The 18,067-nt window shown below is 35.9% G+C and overlaps 1 protein-coding gene across 1 annotated transcript; it reads left to right on the plus strand.

Annotated features, from left to right (window-relative positions):
- The first annotated feature begins 3,420 nt into the window (after positions 1-3,420).
- On the plus strand, positions 3,421-14,101 carry MMP13 (matrix metallopeptidase 13). The gene is made up of 10 exons (XM_007103808.2): positions 3,421-3,540; positions 3,629-3,870; positions 4,552-4,700; positions 4,867-4,992; positions 6,939-7,100; positions 8,587-8,704; positions 9,711-9,844; positions 10,805-10,964; positions 13,015-13,118; positions 14,001-14,101. Exons 1-10 carry the CDS (start codon positions 3,421-3,423, stop codon positions 14,099-14,101), a joined length of 1,416 nt encoding a protein of 471 aa, XP_007103870.1.
- Positions 14,102-18,067: the final 3,966 nt, after the last annotated feature.

Raw genomic sequence — 18,067 nt, forward strand, 5'->3', positions numbered from 1 at the left:
TTACACTACTTGGTTAAAGCTGGCAGAGGTGGACATTCAGTGACCACCCTTTTTTAACAAAACACAATAAAAATTAAAATTCATTTAGGAATAGAGCCCAGGAAATTGTGTCTTGGCTTTCAGTTGTCATACTCGAGTAAGAACTGAAAAGACTTTTATTTTTTCTTGCAGATTCTATTTATTTCTTTTGTAGATCAACACAGTATGAATGCAGGATCTCTGAAGACTATGCAATTCAAATGTTAAAAGTTAAAAGTTAATGAACTCCTAAATTGCTGATCTTCTGCTTTGTAGCTTCAGCATCTAAAATAGTGGATTATGTCATGATTGTGCATAAGTAGGTTAGGTGGGGCACTCTTACACCTTAATCTAGGGTGTAAATATGATTAAATGTTTAAATTCTAGTTTAGTTCTCTTTTTTTAAGAGCACGTGAGCCCATTTCATGGAGTCATGGGCAAAAAAGACAGAATGAAAGAAAATCAGAGACTAGAGAAAAGCAACCATCAGAGAGTGTTTAAAAAAATCATTACTTTATGCACTTATAGAATCAAATCATTTGCCTTTTAGAAAAATAAAGATACTACTAAGTGTCATTGTCAACACTGATAATTTACAACGTTCTAAGCTGAAGCCAAATTTTTTATCATAAAGGTTCTTTGATTTACAGAATTTTCATAATTTTAACCCAACTCAAATGGCCCATTGTTCCTATTATTTTATTATTTCTAATCCAGAACACCTCTGTGCTTTACTCAAGCGTTGTTCATAGACATTTTAGGTTCTCTTCTGGGTGATGTTTTGAACTTAGAAACTGATGATGACATATGTTTTAAAAAGTCCCACATTGCTTATATCTGAATCAGCAGTAGACACACATACCTGCACATATCTAATTTCGTCTACAGTTTTGCTTGCTTGTTCTACAGGTTTTCAAATTTCCCAGTGATTCGTAAGCTTCTTAGAACCATTTGAATATACCAGTTCAGCCTCTTTGTGTTTAAGTTGTCATTTGAAACCACAAACCACATCACCAGTGATAACCAGAAGGCCTGGCTTTCATTTTAATAATTAACCTGAGATAAGGACTTGTGTTGACAAGCAGTTTGCCAACACATTTCCATGTGGTGACACATCCTGATCACTGTATAAAACCAGTCCTCTGTGAACAATAGCCTATAGTAGAGCAGTCTGATGATTTTCCTAAGAAATCAATTTCTACTTTAATCTTCTGAGGAATTTTTATTTATTCCACTAAGAAAACTGTGAAATGTGTAACAGCATGTTCTCATTAAACTTTCTGTGTTTTACCTTTTGCACTGTTTATATTCTTAAATGAAATAAGAAACTAATAAAATATGAAAGCGGTTTGACAGTAAGCATAATTTTGAAAGTTGAAAAATGGTGATATTTATTTTTATTGTTCATTAAAAATCCTTCTTTATGGGGGAGATAATGTTGCAATCACCGTAAGTAAAAGGCTCTTATCTTATCCTTCATTCCATCTTCATAGTGACTAGCATAGTATCCTGCATAGTTGATGCCCGATCAGCATTCATTGATTTAATAATGAAAAGGGCTTTAAAAAATTCTAGTTTCAGGTGGTAACATTTCTATAAATATATGAAGATCTATAAGTAGAGTTAGCCTATTTGATTCTTTTCACCCACTTTCAAACATTAAATAAAATGACACTTGTTTGTAAATTTCTTGTTCAAGTACTTCTTTTTTATTATCTAATGTGACCTTAAAAGACTATAAAAATTTATTGGTAAAAGCAAATGCTTTCTAATGAATTGATTTCTTGTAAGCTTAATAGATGAATCAAATTTGTGGATAATTTTCACTTAATCTCAAAGTTAAATGTTATACATGGAAGAGGCTTAAATCAAATTATTATTTTGCATTGCTGATTGAGCCCAAATCTAATATTGAACTCTTTGGAAATAATCTATTGTAAGGGTCTATTTCGCTCTATATTGGATAAAAGCATAATAAATTTCCCTCAAGTGATTGCTTACATGTGATAGGTTTTTCTGGTTTTCTCTGAGGTACTGGCTAATTTAGATTATAGCATTTTACTCACATGTTGGGATACCCCTTCCCTACTCACCCTAATCTGTCTTCATGCTCCTCCTGTTTGTTAGTATTTTCTGATCTAAACTTCTCTCTGACTCTTAATCACTTAAATTAACTTGTGTTTTCAATCATTCAGTCAATCTGAAGATCATGGCCCATATTTCTCTATCCATTTACATCTGCAAGGGACCAAAGATGGCATTCTGAATTCATGGTATTAAATGTGTGAAGTTCTAAAGGGAATAATAGACTAGAGGTCCCTAAAGGACAGTTTTCTGGAGTTGTTGGACCAAAGGTACTTCTATTATTCAAACTTAAAGTGAAAGTCAAGAAACTTGAAAATGGCCACAGAGTCTTAGTTTTCCTGAGCACTCCCAGAGGTGTGGGAACTAAGCAGCTCTGTTTTTGAGAAAATATCTGAGAATGGATGGAGTAGAGGTCATATTCCATGGGTCAAAAACATGAAGTCTACTGGCCTGGATTCAAATGCTGGTAGTAGCATTTATTAACCATATCACCTTAAACAAATATTTAACTGCTCTGTGTCTCAGATTATTCATATGTAAAGTGAAAAACAAGCCTTTCTACAATACTTACTTCATAAGACTGTTGTAAGGATTAAATGAGATAATACCTTTTAAGTCTAGCATGCAGTAATCCCTCAATATGTGTTAGCCATTATACTGTATTCCAATATACTGTATTCTAATACATTCTTCTACCTCTGCCTGGACCTGTAGGGAATTCATGCAGGGCTCCATGTTTGTTGAGAGGTCACACCAGTGCTTTTAAATTCCAGCTGCAGCACTCAATCCTGTGATGAGTCTCCAAGCTTGGTTCTGGTCCATTTCTGTGGCCTTCAGGTATGTATAATATTTCCCTCTTAGGTTCTCTGGAGAAAATTAAGTTTAAAACTCACCAGGTTATAAACATTCTGGAAACAATACTAGATTTCTTCTTATGGAAGTAAGTGTACCATCTTGATATTCTTATCTGAAAAAGTAGAAGTAGCTACTTTCCTACAAAGGGGAAAACATTTTTGTCAAGTGTAGTGAAAATTTTACTCTTCCCACAATAGACACAAATATGCTGAGGTCGTTATTTTGCCAGATGGTTTTTGAGACCCTGCTGAAATGACAGAAGGCCTCATTTTATATTTCCCTCAAATTCTACCACAAACCACACTTCTTGAGAGGAAAAAAAGTCCCCATGTAAGCATGTTTACCTTTAACTGACTAGGAAGTTGAAACTTGTCCATAAATGATGACTCACCATAATAGGCCTATAAAAGTAAAGGTACTTGTCCGTGGAAAAGCAGCAGCCTCCAGGCACAACCATTCAAGATGCACCCAGGTGTCCTGGCTGCCTTCTTCTTCTTGAGTTGGACTCATTGTTTGTCCCTGCCTCTTCCCAATGATGAAGATTCTGACGATTTGTCCGAGGAAGACTTCCAGTTTGCAGAGGTAGAGTATTTTGCCAATCCCAAAGGTGTGATACATCTCATAAATGTCCTTTTCTTTTAAAAGAGGATCATTTTGGTCTCTTTGTTAGAACTACCTGAAATCATACTACTATCCTCTGAATCCTGCTGGAATCCTGAAGAAGACGGCAGCAAGCTCTGTGGTTGACAGGCTTAGAGAAATGCAGTCTTTTTTTGGCTTAGAGGTGACGGGAAGACTTGATGATAACACCTTAGACATCATGAAAAAACCAAGATGTGGCGTCCCTGATGTGGGTGAATATAATGTTTTTCCTCGAACTCTCAAATGGTCCAAAATGAACTTAACCTACAGGTAAATCATAGACTATCTTTCTTTAATATTTGTTATACTTTGTAGTATCAGATGTCTAATTTTCAGCACAAGCTACAGGTGACAGAACACGTGTGGTTCCATTGTTTTACGTAGGCCTTAGATATTAAACTGGAAGTTAAGTAGGTCCAGAAATAACTTTAATACTGTTGATGAGAATATCTCATAGCACCTATTATTGTTACATTAACCCAGCATTATTTCTCACCACAAATCTCAATTTATTTCTTTCAGATATGAAATCAAAATAGAAGTAAAAGTAGTTTCAAGGAAATTTGCAGATGCAGTAAACAGGCATATTTATTATAAAAGTGCTAAAAATGGAGAGTTTCATTCTCTATGAACTTTACAGAACTATTTCATTTGTTTAGGCTATAGTGATACAGAACTTTTAACATGCAGTATAAGTTTTATTAAACATTTAAATACTTTAAGATGTCAAATGGTCAAAAATTTGGAGACACTCAAATATCTGATTGAATTCTTCATTTTATAGTCTTTGTATGGCATCATAATTAATAAGCTCTTGGAAACAATGGACCTTTAGTAGAACTTTTAGAGAAGCCATTGCACTTTGAGTAGAAAAACAGTATTCCAAGAAAATATATTCTAAAATAGCTTTCACCTTCCAAAAATTTGATTGAAACTTTCTCTGTTGAATAGAATTGTGAATTATACCCCTGATTTGACTCATTCTGAAGTTGAAAAGGCATTCAAAAAAGCCTTTAAAGTTTGGTCTGATGTGACACCTCTGAATTTTACCAGAATTCACAATGGCACTGCGGATATCATGATCTCTTTTGGAACTAAAGGTAATAATGCAGAATTTTTATATTCTGCTCCTTAATTGGCTCCATTCTTTTAGTCCTTCTTTCAGTTATTCATTAATTTTTACAGAATTCAACAAAATTTCACCAAGCACCTGTGCTAGGCACTACTTCATATAATTAGAGTCTTAACTCTTGTTTTTGTGTATAGAGCATGGTGACTTCTACCCATTTGATGGACCCTCTGGTCTATTGGCTCACGCTTTTCCTCCTGGACCAAATTATGGAGGAGATGCCCATTTTGATGATGATGAAACCTGGACAAGTAGTTCCAAAGGTAGTATTTCTTATAAAGATATAATTCATGATTATCAGATTAGATTAGATCATTAACCCATTAATAAGAAGTTTAAGCATACTGTAAATTATATTTGGTATTTGATTTTATTTTCCAAAAAAGTTTAACAAGTATGATAATCTTCCACTTATTAGTCTCTACAAGTGACATTTCTATAAGCCAATATGAAACATTAAAAATGAGCAAAGTCTACTAAGTTTAGTGGCTCGAGGGATACTAGCTAACTTTGAAACAGGATCAGAATGCTTTCTGTCAACCAACATGTTGTTATTGTGGATTACCTTTGACATGTTGAAGAAGTACAGTTTATTACAAATATAAATCTAAAAGCTATTAGGGTTAAATATGTAGATCGTAAATGAGTTGGATGTGAGTTGGAATAGTTTTTTCCCTTGTAGAAATATTAATGGCACAAGCCAGTCAAATTTCTGTTCTCTGTTACTTGTTTTAGACTTGTCTATATAGCTGATTTTACAAATACCACTCTAACAAATCAATATAGTGCCTTACTTGAGAGAGCATGAGACAAAACAGATTAAATTGTAATTACAAGAGCAAAATGAAACTGACTGTTGAGTGAATTCAGTCAGTAGTTGAATCTTCAAGGCTCAAAAGAATTGGGAATGTTAATTTAGGCAGAAAAGCCAGATTATCACAACTAGGACTTAATTTTGCAGCTATATGGACTCTTAGTTGTGACAATTAGAGGGTAGTCTTCAAAAACAGCTACTTTTTATTATTCATTTAAATAAAAAGAATTATTTTTCCAAGAAGTAAAACTGGGCCTTGAATAGTCAATATCTCAATGCGTACATCTCCAATCTGTCTTTGGAAGGAAAGGTGAGAATTTATATATTTAAGGTCTGAATACTTCGCAGGTAGGAATGATTTTAGGAAGAAAGAACACCTAGTATTGTTAAGACATAGTCACAGTAAGCTTCAGTTTTTGGTTCCTGCATAAATTCTGGGTTTGAAATATTTAAGTGAAATGAATGAAAACGTCCACAAGTCAGGATTAATTTTTCAGCTGAAGGCCAAGAATGGTACCCACTGCTAGTTATTTCAATGAAGAATTACTTGTCATTCAGATTATCATGAACTTTGATCACTTTTATGGTCTGCACAATTCACTAAGTTTGTTATACATTTTCTTTATGCATAGGCTATGATAGCAAAGGGTATTCAAGGTCAAATTGAAACCACTGGCTCCAGCTTTCATGTGTTCTTTTTCTTTTAATATTTTATTATTTTTTTCCAATTACATTACCAGTATTAGGAAGCTCAAAAATTGGTGGAAAGAGTGATGAGAGGAAATAGTGTAAATACAGTGACATAGTAGTCTTTGAGAACAGAGTAAAGTTGGCCAATCATGTCCAGAGTTTCTGTTTCTTTAAATTCTAGAGTCTAGAGATATTCTGGAAAGGATCAATTGGTTGGAATTTGCTCCCAAGTAGATTCCCAGAGATCCTATTTAATACATCTTCTATGCTTGGTCATTATACCTTTGGATGCTGCCTCCTGTTTAGATGATGTTCTAGGCAGTACCGTAGATATGTATCACCCTATATTTTTTCCCATGAGTTTCCAGTTAAAGTCATCACTGTCTACTTTCCTCACCTGACATGAGAAAACAAAGAGCAAATCAGGATTACTAGTGTCTTCACAATAAATCTTTTTCGATTACTAATCAATGTGTTGGTACTCTGTGTAGGAAGCTATAATCAAAGAGAGCACCAAATTATTTATAATGATTAAATCAATGTTTTAAATCTTCCTTTAAGACACTGAATATTAACTTTAAAAAGTGAGTTAAATAGCCAAGAAGGAGAAATGGTGACATACCAGATAGATGAGGAAAATAATATTTATTCTGTGAATTGGTCATTGGAGGACATTTTTTTCTCAGTTTCTTTGTTTTCTTACAGGCTACAACTTGTTTCTTGTTGCTGCCCATGAGTTTGGCCATTCCTTAGGTCTTGACCACTCCAAGGACCCAGGGGCACTCATGTTTCCCATATATACCTACACTGGCAAAAGCCACTTTATGCTTCCTGATGATGATGTACAAGGGATCCAGTCTCTCTATGGTAACTATTAATTTATCAGTTTAACAGTAGAAGAGATATATACATTTATTTTCTAAATTATTAGTGAATTTACCATTACCAATATTGCTGTCTTGGTTTTGTTATTAAAACCTGGGGAAACACGCTCACTTTTTCTTTCCAAATCAAACTACCTGCTCAAGTAGAAAATACTCCATTCTCCAAAGTTTTTGCAGAATGTAACTCCTCATGTTTGTATTTTATACATTGCAAGGTACATTTGATACCCTCACAATACCTCTGACATCAGAAAGGGAAATATTTTATTCACCATTTAACCAATGAAGAAACTAAGCCTGTAGAGTTTAAACAGTGTATCAATAGCAGCACAGCTGGATGAAACACAGCTGGATAGGAGCACAGCTTTTGGGATAGCTTTCACCCAGCTTATACAGGGAGAAAGTGAGATTTTAACCAGCTTTTACAAAATCTGGGTATTCTTTCAACTACTCTTGTTTGCCACAGTAGAAACCATTCAAGTGGCCTGTGTTAGTTTTTAACCAACGTCTACAGTGATGTTGTAAGAATTTGTAAGAATTCTGTTTGAATTCTTTTGTAAATTCATTTGTAAGAATCTGTTCCTTGATTTTTCTTCCAAATTTTCAATAATATTTACAAAATAATTAAACTTCAACCCAAACAAGCAAAAGTACCTACCATAAAGAGAAGTAAAACCACAGTACACAGTCATCAGTGTAAACACTTCTAGAACACAGAGCTCAGAAAACTAGCTCAGGCCACCCCAACCTATTATCTTCCCTTCTGGATTTAAATCTACTACAGCAGCTAGGGTAGGCACAGGCAAGAATTTTGCAATTTTTACTATTTCTACAATATCTTGACTGAGGAACTTGATAGAACTAATAGGACCTATTTAGAGAAAAATAAGTTTAGAATTATTTTATTTACTGCACCTCTTCTGCACTCATGTGAGCTGGTGGAACAGTTCCCAACACGTGGCCAGTCATACCAGAATGGCTGAAGACCTAGCTTTTCACTGAGATGCAGCTGTGATGTGGTCAACTGGTAAAGCGACGTGAGCTGATGCTGACAGCTGATAAAATAGGCAAGAGAAAGAGCCCAAATGAGGGCTCCCACAGAGACAACATGCCGCCAGCAATGGCTTTGAGAGGAATGTGTTTCTCAAGAGAAGTCCGTCAATAGGTTGTGCAAAGCATGGGGAAAGATTCCTCAAAGTCTTTTCTCTCAAGTCTTTTCTCTCCCCCATTTCTACCACCAACCTCAAGAAAGCTAAATTTGTAGTTGAGATGTTTCTCAAGGGTCTTGAAAGATGAAAACAGAAGAAGTCCCGTAGGCAAGAATTTGGTAACCATGCAGGAAGGAAGTAGGATTACAGGTTCTTTGGAGCATTATGTAGGGGTGGCAGGACTTACTGGCCTTTCTGCTCTCCATTGGCAGAATCAGGTCATCCTCAGTAAAACTTCCTTCACTCATTTCATGACTGCAGGCCCAGGAGATGAAGACCCCAACCCTAAACATCCCAAAACGCCAGACAAATGTGATCCTTCCTTATCCCTTGATGCCATTACCAGTCTCCGAGGAGAAACAATGATCTTTAAAGACAGGTACTCTTCGTATTATTTTATAAAACCTGCATGTAGCAAACACATGTGAAGCCATGTCTTCAAATTGCCGAAACATGTGGTCAAACTTCCAAAGAAAGGTGAAGTTAGTGAAAATAATAGAACTTTGGGTAGTTTATTTACATATATGAGAGGAAGTAAATAACTGATGGATAAATGTTTTACTTTTCAATGGATAATCTTGGCATTGTATAGCTTCCTTTTACATCTTTGGTTGTAGTTTTTCTTATAAAGACATATTTACAAAGTAAATATAGAAATACAATTTATTTATTTTAAAATGCAGTTATTGAAATCAGTTACCATATTAGTAAGCTGTTACTCATAATTCCACATGAATTCCTTTTGATATGGAAAATCTTTGTTTCTGGTAACATACGTTGGAATTTAAGAGAGGAAGCACTGTACAACCTAAATCTATAGGTGATGAAAAATGAAATACTAATTTTAAATTTTTATATTGTTTTAATATCCTTATTTCTTCATTTGTTCATCTATTCAATGAATTAATTGTTTCCTCATCTGTGATCCTATAGCATTCCTACCTCCTCTACCATAGCTCTAATTTCATTGTGCTCCAGTATTTTCTCATATATCAGTTTCCCCAGGCCATGAGATCTTGGAAGCATAGTTTGTGTCACTCATGTTTTCTTTCCAGAGCCCAACACAGTGCCTGGCACATTTGCTTGCCACTTACAAGATATGCAAAATTGAACAAAGCATGGTCCCAGCCCACAAATGACTTGGAGCCTTCACAAAGGCTCTATGAGATTTTAGACGTCAGTACTTTAGGATAGAGTTAAGATAGCAACAGCTTGTTTAACTGGCTGTTAAACTTAAGGGAAGTGGAAATCTTTCCCCTTCATGGGTGCTAGGGAATGGTTGTGTCTAACTTACCTGTATTGATGTGGAGACAGGTGGCTAGCAGGATAGACATATTGCACTTGAAAAAATGATGGCAAACTCTGCATTTTTACTTTTGTGTTAGATTCTTCTGGCGTCTGCATCCTCAGCAGGTTGACGCAGAGCTGTTTTTAACAAAATCCTTTTGGCCAGAACTTCCCAACCGTATTGATGCTGCATATGAGCACCCTTCCCATGACCTTATCTTCATCTTTAGAGGTAATCTTTCCACCAGTGAGACCTCCCACATGTCCAGAGCAGGCAGTGATGAACTTGATGCTACCAGAGACTTAATAAAATGATCGCTGTCAAAAATACGCCTAAATTAAGAATCAAGTATAACAAAATGGGAACCAGAAATCACCTGAAACCTTTCTACCAAGTGTCCCCAAATTTGACAAGTAAAAAGTCTACATTATTACTTATCATATCCAGTCTTTATTTCATACCAATCATGTCAGTTTTTTCTCTTATTTCCTCTTAAAAATTATTTACTAAACAAATGTTATAACAATGTACATTTTTAAAAATTGAAAAGAATTATCCATAATTCCCCCCTGTGAAAAGTCAACTTATTTTATTTTATCACTTTATTTTCTAGTCTTTCACCGTATGAAATACATATTTTAAATATTTATATTCATAATGTATATACATTTTAATATTCTACTTGTTCCCTTGACATAGGTTCCCAAATTGCTATTCCAGCTTCATGATTATAATTTATAATGGCTACATAGCATTTTACTGACATTGTTTCTATTGTTTGACTATTATAATTAATGCTATAACGAAGTCACTTTTTAGAGAAGAAAATAATTTTCTACTGGCATAAAATTTGAGTTTTCAAGTTAATTTCCTATTCTCACTGTGCTGCTTATTCATACAGAAATCTTAATGTATTTTTCACCCAGTTCCAAACTTAATATTCAGAGGTAACAAATTGTCAAACTAATCATGATATTTGGTTGGCTATACTTACAGTTAGGAAACTGGCATCTTAAATCCTTTTTTTGTTTGTTTGAAGAATGTGCATATTTCTGTGTTTCATAAACATGGTGACCACAAACACTGACTAATTTTTTCTAAATGTATAAAATGAGTCTTTGTTAAATATCTACATATGTGACTTTTAATAGATTCCTTTGAATAATAAAACAATTATTTTACTTATTCTAGGCAGAAAATTTTGGGCTCTTAATGGTTACGATATTCTGGAAGGTTATCCCAGAAAAATATCCGAACTGGGATTTCCAAAAGAGATTAAAAAGATAAGTGCAGCCGTTCACTTTGAGGATACAGGGAAGACGCTCTTCTTCTCAGGAAACCAAGTCTGGAGGTATGGCAGCCATATTTAATGACCCATCATCTTGTGTCATAGAGGCAAAGTGAGTCTCGAAAATCTCTTGCTACTTAAAATTATCTCATGCAGTATTTTAAATGTCATACCAGTCATTCATTTCTCTTCCATGACAGCTCCAGCAGGTAACTCTTAACACAGGTATTTAAAAGTCTCAAGCCCTCTTGAAAATACACATGTAATCCTTGCCCTTTCTGGGTCACTCTTCTCTTTCTTAGGCATTTGTTGTACTACAACCATGGCAAAACTCTCTCTCTTATTATTATTATTATTATTATTTTGCGTTATGTGGGCCTCTCACTGTTGTGGCCTCTCCCGTTGCGGAGCACAGGCTCCGGACGCGCAGGCTCAGCGGCCATGGCTCACGGGCCCAGCCGCTCCGGGGCATGTGGGATCTTCCCGGACCGGGGCACGAACCTGTGTCCCCTGCATAGGCAGGCAGACTCTCAACCCCTGTGCCACCAGGGAAGCCCTCTCCCTTATTTTGACATCTTAATTTCTTGTAATCTTTCTCCTGGATTCTCTTTCTTGTCATCCTCTCCTAATTTACATGGGGCTCCATCTTCTGTGTCCAGAGAGGACACAAGAATAGGTACAGGAAAAAACTGAGCAAGAGAAGGCCACAATTTCTAGTCTCTTGATTCATTGGAGAGGTTGGCCAGGAAGCTGCTAGGCTTGTAGTTCGTGAAGCCAGCTCCTTTTGAAGAACAAGTAGAACAGGAATATCAAAAACATGTGTAGAGCTCAAGGAAGCATTGACATTGGCAATATTTATGAGCCCAAATCCATGTCTATATTCAGGGATGATTATCTCATAGGTACACAATAGTTGAAAATTTTAAAATGGTAACTTTACTCTCTCTCTACACACACATATATATATACACTCATCATATATATATATGTACATATATATACACTCATGCATGCATGTGTGCACACATACACACTCTTACATTACATATCATCTTTACCTTTTGGCTTCTTTATTTCTGATAATGACACTTATGACTTTAAATATTACTGCCAGGTTCTACCTGCACTAGTGTTCCAGTCCCTTTACCCTATATGAGGTCTATGGCTCAGTCAAGATAGATTGTTTACCATATTTCAAATGCACTGTGCTTTTATCTCCCCATAACCTTCCCTTATGCAATTTTCTTTGCTAGAGGTCTTTCCCTACATCTCTCTCTTTTGAAATTCTATCCATTGTTTAAAGTTAACGTGAAAGTCATTCTTGATCACCCCATTCAAATTTATCTCCCTTCTCATGTAACTCCCATGACATCTCATGTTTACTCTCTCATGATGTTTAGCCCCTATTGCCTAGTGTTGCAGTTTTGTGTGTATATGTCTTAGCTTTCTTGATAGTGCAGTGGTTCTTACTCTTTATCTATTGAAACATACCTCAAAAAGATAAAAACTTTCATCAGTAACAGTAAGAATATTATATCACAGGAGGCTGTTCTCTTAGGTTAATTTCAGAGTGTGTTTGGTTGGCTAGGGTGTGAGTATGTGCAGGGGAAGAGGAGTATGGAATATAAAGTTATGAGAGGGGAAAGCTGTGCTCCCCTTCCTAGTTTTATTTCCACTGTATGCCTCTATAACTTTTTTGTGCAGAAATTGAACCTTAAATAGTTTGGCATCCGTTACTGCACTTAGCAAGTTGTCTTACACATAGTGGGAGCTCAACAGATAATTGTTCAATGCATAAACATATATTTATTTCACTCTAAGAACACTTTCCTAATAATATACTTTTATAACAGCTATACAAATTTTGAAATGGAAATGAGCTTATAACTGTCTTTACAAAGATGGTCTTTAGGCAAGTCAAAATACCTCACCAGGTACCCACTATATACTCAGTATTATAATTCCTAATTTTAAAAAGCTACTGGTTGTTTCAAATAGACTTAAAATTTTGAAACTTTTGTCAATTTTGAAAGCTGCCATTTATATCCATTGTATTATTTCTAAAGTAATTTACCGACGACCTACTCAAGAGTTTCTTTTTCTTATTAAATAGCTATGATGAAACTAACCGTGTGATGCATAATGATTACCCCAGACCAATAGAAGAGGACTTCCCAGGAATTGGTGATAAAGTAGATGCTGTCTTCGAGAAAAATGGTAACTAGTTTCATTGCACTGACCTTAATGGAGGGCTTCTGTAACCCTTGAAATAATTTCATTATAAAGGAATTTTAGGGCTTCCCTGGTGGCGCAGTGGTTGCGCGTCCGCCTGCCGATGCAGGGGAACCGGGTTCGCGCCCCGGTCTGGGAGGATCCCACATGCCGCGGAGCGGCTGGGCCCGTGAGCCATGGCCGCTGAGCCTGCGCGTCTGGAGCCTGTGCTCCGCAGCGGGAGAGGCCGCAGTAGAGGGAGGCCCGCGTACCACAAAAAAAAAAAAAAAAAGGAATTTTACACAGAACTTAGATGTGCTGATAAATGTCTGGCAGTTAAGGGATTACTCATTCTTGTGTGACTATTTACACAGACTGCAAACAAAAATTAATATTCTTAGAATAAATGAGAATTTTACTTAATGACGGCTAATTCTATGAATAAAAGATGCCAAATCTTAAACACTACTGTAAATTTAAAGATATTAAGATGCAAAAAGTATAGTTCAAATCAGGGGTGGAGTGGGGAGTAATTTATATATGAAGACCAATAATCATAGCTATATAATGATTTTTTGCTTGAATTATGGAAAGAGATGTTATCTCTAACTTACAAAAAATAACCAATATCAATAATTCAAGCATCAAAACTGGAACTCCTGCCAATACAGCAATTAATTCGAGGTGACAGTTTAAGAGAGCTGGAGACATTTATACCTTTCCCCCTCTTTAAATTATAAGAAATATACTAAAACATTAGTGGTATTTATAAAGATAAACACTGGAATGTTTAAAAAAAAGTGAATCTAACAGATTGGGCTTTTAAAGGTAGCTAGAGTAAAACATTATTTTCAAACTCTGAAATTTTCTTTTTGGTCTTTTTCTTAGGTTATATCTATTTTTTCAATGGGCCCATACAGTTTGAATACAGCATCTGGAGTAACCGTATTGTTCGTGTCATGCCAACAAATTCCTTATTGTGGTGTTAAATGTTTTAAAAATATTGTTATTTAAATCCTGGAGACCATTTGGGATAATGTTTCCAGACCTTTTTTGGGGGGTCATGGGGGAGGGAGAGATATCAGGGGAAAGCTTAGTTCTGTGAACAAGCTTCAGTAAGTTATCTTTGAATATTTAGTATCTATACAGCTATGTGTGGGGCTGGAACCACAATGAATTTTAAAGTCATGAAATTCATTATCTCTAAGGATCACCTAATTCTTGTGTGCTATACAGAAGCAGTAGTTGACAATATTCAACATCAAAAATGGGATATATGATCTGTCAAAGAGAGTTAGCTTAATATATTTATAAGGAAACTTTGCAAAGACATAAAAGTAAATCACATTTATATAATTAATGAATCATCTTTACCAAATAGTATAAAGTTGTATGAAAATGCAATTTTGGGGGAGCGTATGACAGCCATACACAAACAACAATAAACCAAAGGGAAATGTCTGTAATAAATATATTGTAGACAACTTTCCAAAGAAATAACTTGGGTTTTTCACTAAAAATATTTGGATGTATGTGCCCCTCTTCATTCAGAAATATCAGAGTCACTAAAGATATGAGACAAAGACTAATGGTGAGGACAGCAGATGTGGCCTTTGTATTGTGTTTAATTTTCACTATTGACAATGACTCAAGGACTACTCTCAAAGAAGACAAATATTTCTTTTCATATTTATAGAAGACAAAGAGAGATGATCTCTCTTTGTATTAAAATATTTCAGGTCTTTCAAAAATATCAAAGTATATTAAAATTGTTAACAAAATGATCTAAGGCCACAGAATCACTTTTTCATAAATCATCTGATTATTTAAGGCTAAAAGTAGTGTTTTTACCCTATTTTATCTAAACAATTGTTTTAATTGTCCAGTTTACCTTGGATATATAAGCTATTTTTGAAAGAAATAGACTAAAATATATCATAAATTGGAAGTATATATGTTAAAACAGAGATATCCAAAATAAAGGAAACATTCTACTGGATTATGGTCCTCTTGAAAAATGAAACTATGCCTTTTTTCTCCTTTGTTTTTTTTCTTTAATCGCCTGGAACTTTTACAGTGCCTGGCACTTGGTACTTGCTGAATATATGAATGGTCATCAAGGGAAGAACCATTGTGCTGAGAGATCATGTTCCTAAAAACTCAGGCAAAGAAAAGAAAGTGTATTATACATGCAAAAAGTATTAGGAAGTGTTTATATTGTTTATAATAAAAAGTTATTTTCAACAGACATTGTCATATGGTATATTTTTGTCTTTTGGTATAATTTTAAGCTTTTTCTCACACAAAGAATGTCCATTTAAATTATTCCTTTTTCTTGCTAATCTTTTTGTCTGGTTGTTTTTTATAAGAACACTAAATTCAAATTTAGTATTAATTGTACCCGGCTTTGTTAACTCAAGTTCTGGTTGAGTTTGGTCAGCCTCGTGCTGATGAGCCCCCTTTTCTGGGCCAGCTTCCTCAGATGGAGCCCACAGGCTCCTCAGAATCTTCTCTGCTGAGAGTATTACTAGGTAATGAAGTGGAGAATGCGGTAGATCTAGAGTTAGGAAGACTGAGTCCTAATGCTGACTCTGCCATGAACTCAGGCATGTTACTTCAGGCAGCTCATTTAATCTGTTTGGGCTTTACTTTGCTGATGTTTAAAATGAAAGGATTAGCAGCTTTGGGGAAATATGAGGAAGCAGGGAACTCTAATGGGGAAGACAAACACTACCTAGGAAACTCAGGGCCACTGAGCTTAAACATTAGGTCTTTTGTGTTTTCTTAAACAGTGTTCATCCCCAAACATTTAATAAGTATCTGTTCTATGTCAGGCACCTAAGACATTGAGATAAACTAGAAAAACTTGATCTCTACCCCTGAAGAGCTTCTATACTACTATGAAAACAAAGCGATTAAAATTGAGTAAATAAAGTGCTTTTCCAGGGGAGAAGTGACCACCTGTTATGGGTGCAGAGAAGACTGCTCTTACCTTCCTCCCAGTGCACCCCCCAAAGTCAGTCTATGTACTTTTCATCTTCCTTGACAATTTAATAGGATTCCTGATTTCTAAGTTTTGCTATTGGTGTAGAACATCATCCATCCATCCATCCATCCAATAAATATATAAGGTATAATAAGTATTAATTTCTGTGCCGTGTCAGGAACTTAAGTAGATGCTGAGAGTACAGTGAAAAGCAAAACCTCATTACTTTCTTGGAGCTCACAGTGTAGTTGGGGAGACAGACATTAATCAGATAAGTATAAATTACAACTGTGATAAATGCTACAAGGTAAGGAAACTTGCTCTGAGATCCTCTCATAAGAGGGATTTTACCTACTGTATATATTTGGGGGAGGGACACAGGAGGGTCTTTCAAGAAGGGCAACACAAAGGAAGAGATAGATACCCAAGCTGTCATAAAAAATTTAGTACAACCAAGGCAGTGAAGGGAATCAGGGGAAGGGTTCCAGGCCCATGCCTTCAGACTAGAATGGATCTGTTGGAGCCCAGTAGAGAGTTACAGGGAGGTTTTTGTCGCCTGCACCACACAGCTTGCGGGATCTCATTTCCCGGACCAGGGCTTGAACCAGACCTCAGCAGTGAAAGCTCAGAATCCTAACCACTAGGCTACCAGGGAACTTCCTTACAGATAGCTTAATGATGATGTTGGCAGAGTATGGGTAGGTAAACCATACCAGGAAACCTCCTAAATCCAACCATTTTCCTCCTATCCTTCACAATGCCAAATATAAATCAGAGAATCTCTCTATGATCAACAAGAAAAAAAAAAGTATTGATTTTTAAAGACTGTTAGCACAAAATAACTGTCTATGCTAAAAATAAGCATAGGTCATTGTAGGGGTTGGCATGTGAATATCTACTTCTTGGTAATTGAGTCAGTTGATGGAAATATTAACTTTTTTGAGCATACGGATGTCTACATTATTCTGAAACAAGGTGGGGAACTGTTTCCATCAGAGCACTGGGGAGGCCCTTCCCCAGTGAAGGCCTTGGTCCTGTCTGGCTCCCAGTGGGTCAGTGCATGGTAATGGTGTGGTAAAAGGCCACTTACCATCCCCACCCCTCGTCTTAAGTGATGACTTAACTCTGAGGGAAACCCCAGGTGGCTGGTGTCTAATTCCCCTCTATATAAGAATGGTTGCTTTAGAACAATACTTCTCAATGTGTGTTCTGTAGTCCAGCAGCATCAGTGCCACCTGGGAACTTGCTAGAAATGCACATTTTGTGCTCCCCCAGAGCCAAGGAATGTGATCTGTGTTTTAACAAGGCTTCCAGTCCCTCAGGTCCCAGAGTTCCTCAGAGTTCCTTCTCTAAGGAAGTGCTCCTTGCAACACTTTTTCTGAGAGAGATGACATTGGTGTTCCCAGGGGTCAAAGCTTCCTGCTAAGATCTTGGGGAACACTGTATTCTACACTCCTTCCAGAAGATTCATATAATATACCTGCATATTAAAGGCTACAAATAATCCTGTGTCAAAGAAACCGTTTAACCTATTGAACAAGGTTTTCCAAACATATCTGAACATGGAACATCATTTACTTTCTTTTACTCTATTTTTAAAAGAGATGTTTAACTTGATTTCAGAAAAATTTTCATTTGCTTTATTATTTGCTTGCATGGTCTCTCTCATGGATGGCTAGATAGATAAACCAATAGATAGAGATATATAGTCAGGATTTTTCCGAACTCCCATCTCTGCTCCAGCCTCAATTTCAAATGCCCAATCTGATTGGTGTTACTTGGATCAGTGTCCTTCCACTGTGGCCAAAGCACCAAATTCAAATTACACCAAATGTCTATTTGGAGTTTACCAATGTGGGCAGGGGTACTATTTAAAAAGAACTTAATATGAGTTGAGTGGTTGGGCTTAATAGGCTATGCTATAAAATATGTTACAGTTAAAATACAAATAGCCTGTTCACACAGATAT

Source organism: Physeter macrocephalus, chromosome 16, assembly GCF_002837175.3.
Source record: "Physeter macrocephalus isolate SW-GA chromosome 16, ASM283717v5, whole genome shotgun sequence".
Lineage (NCBI taxonomy): Eukaryota > Metazoa > Chordata > Mammalia > Artiodactyla > Physeteridae > Physeter > Physeter macrocephalus.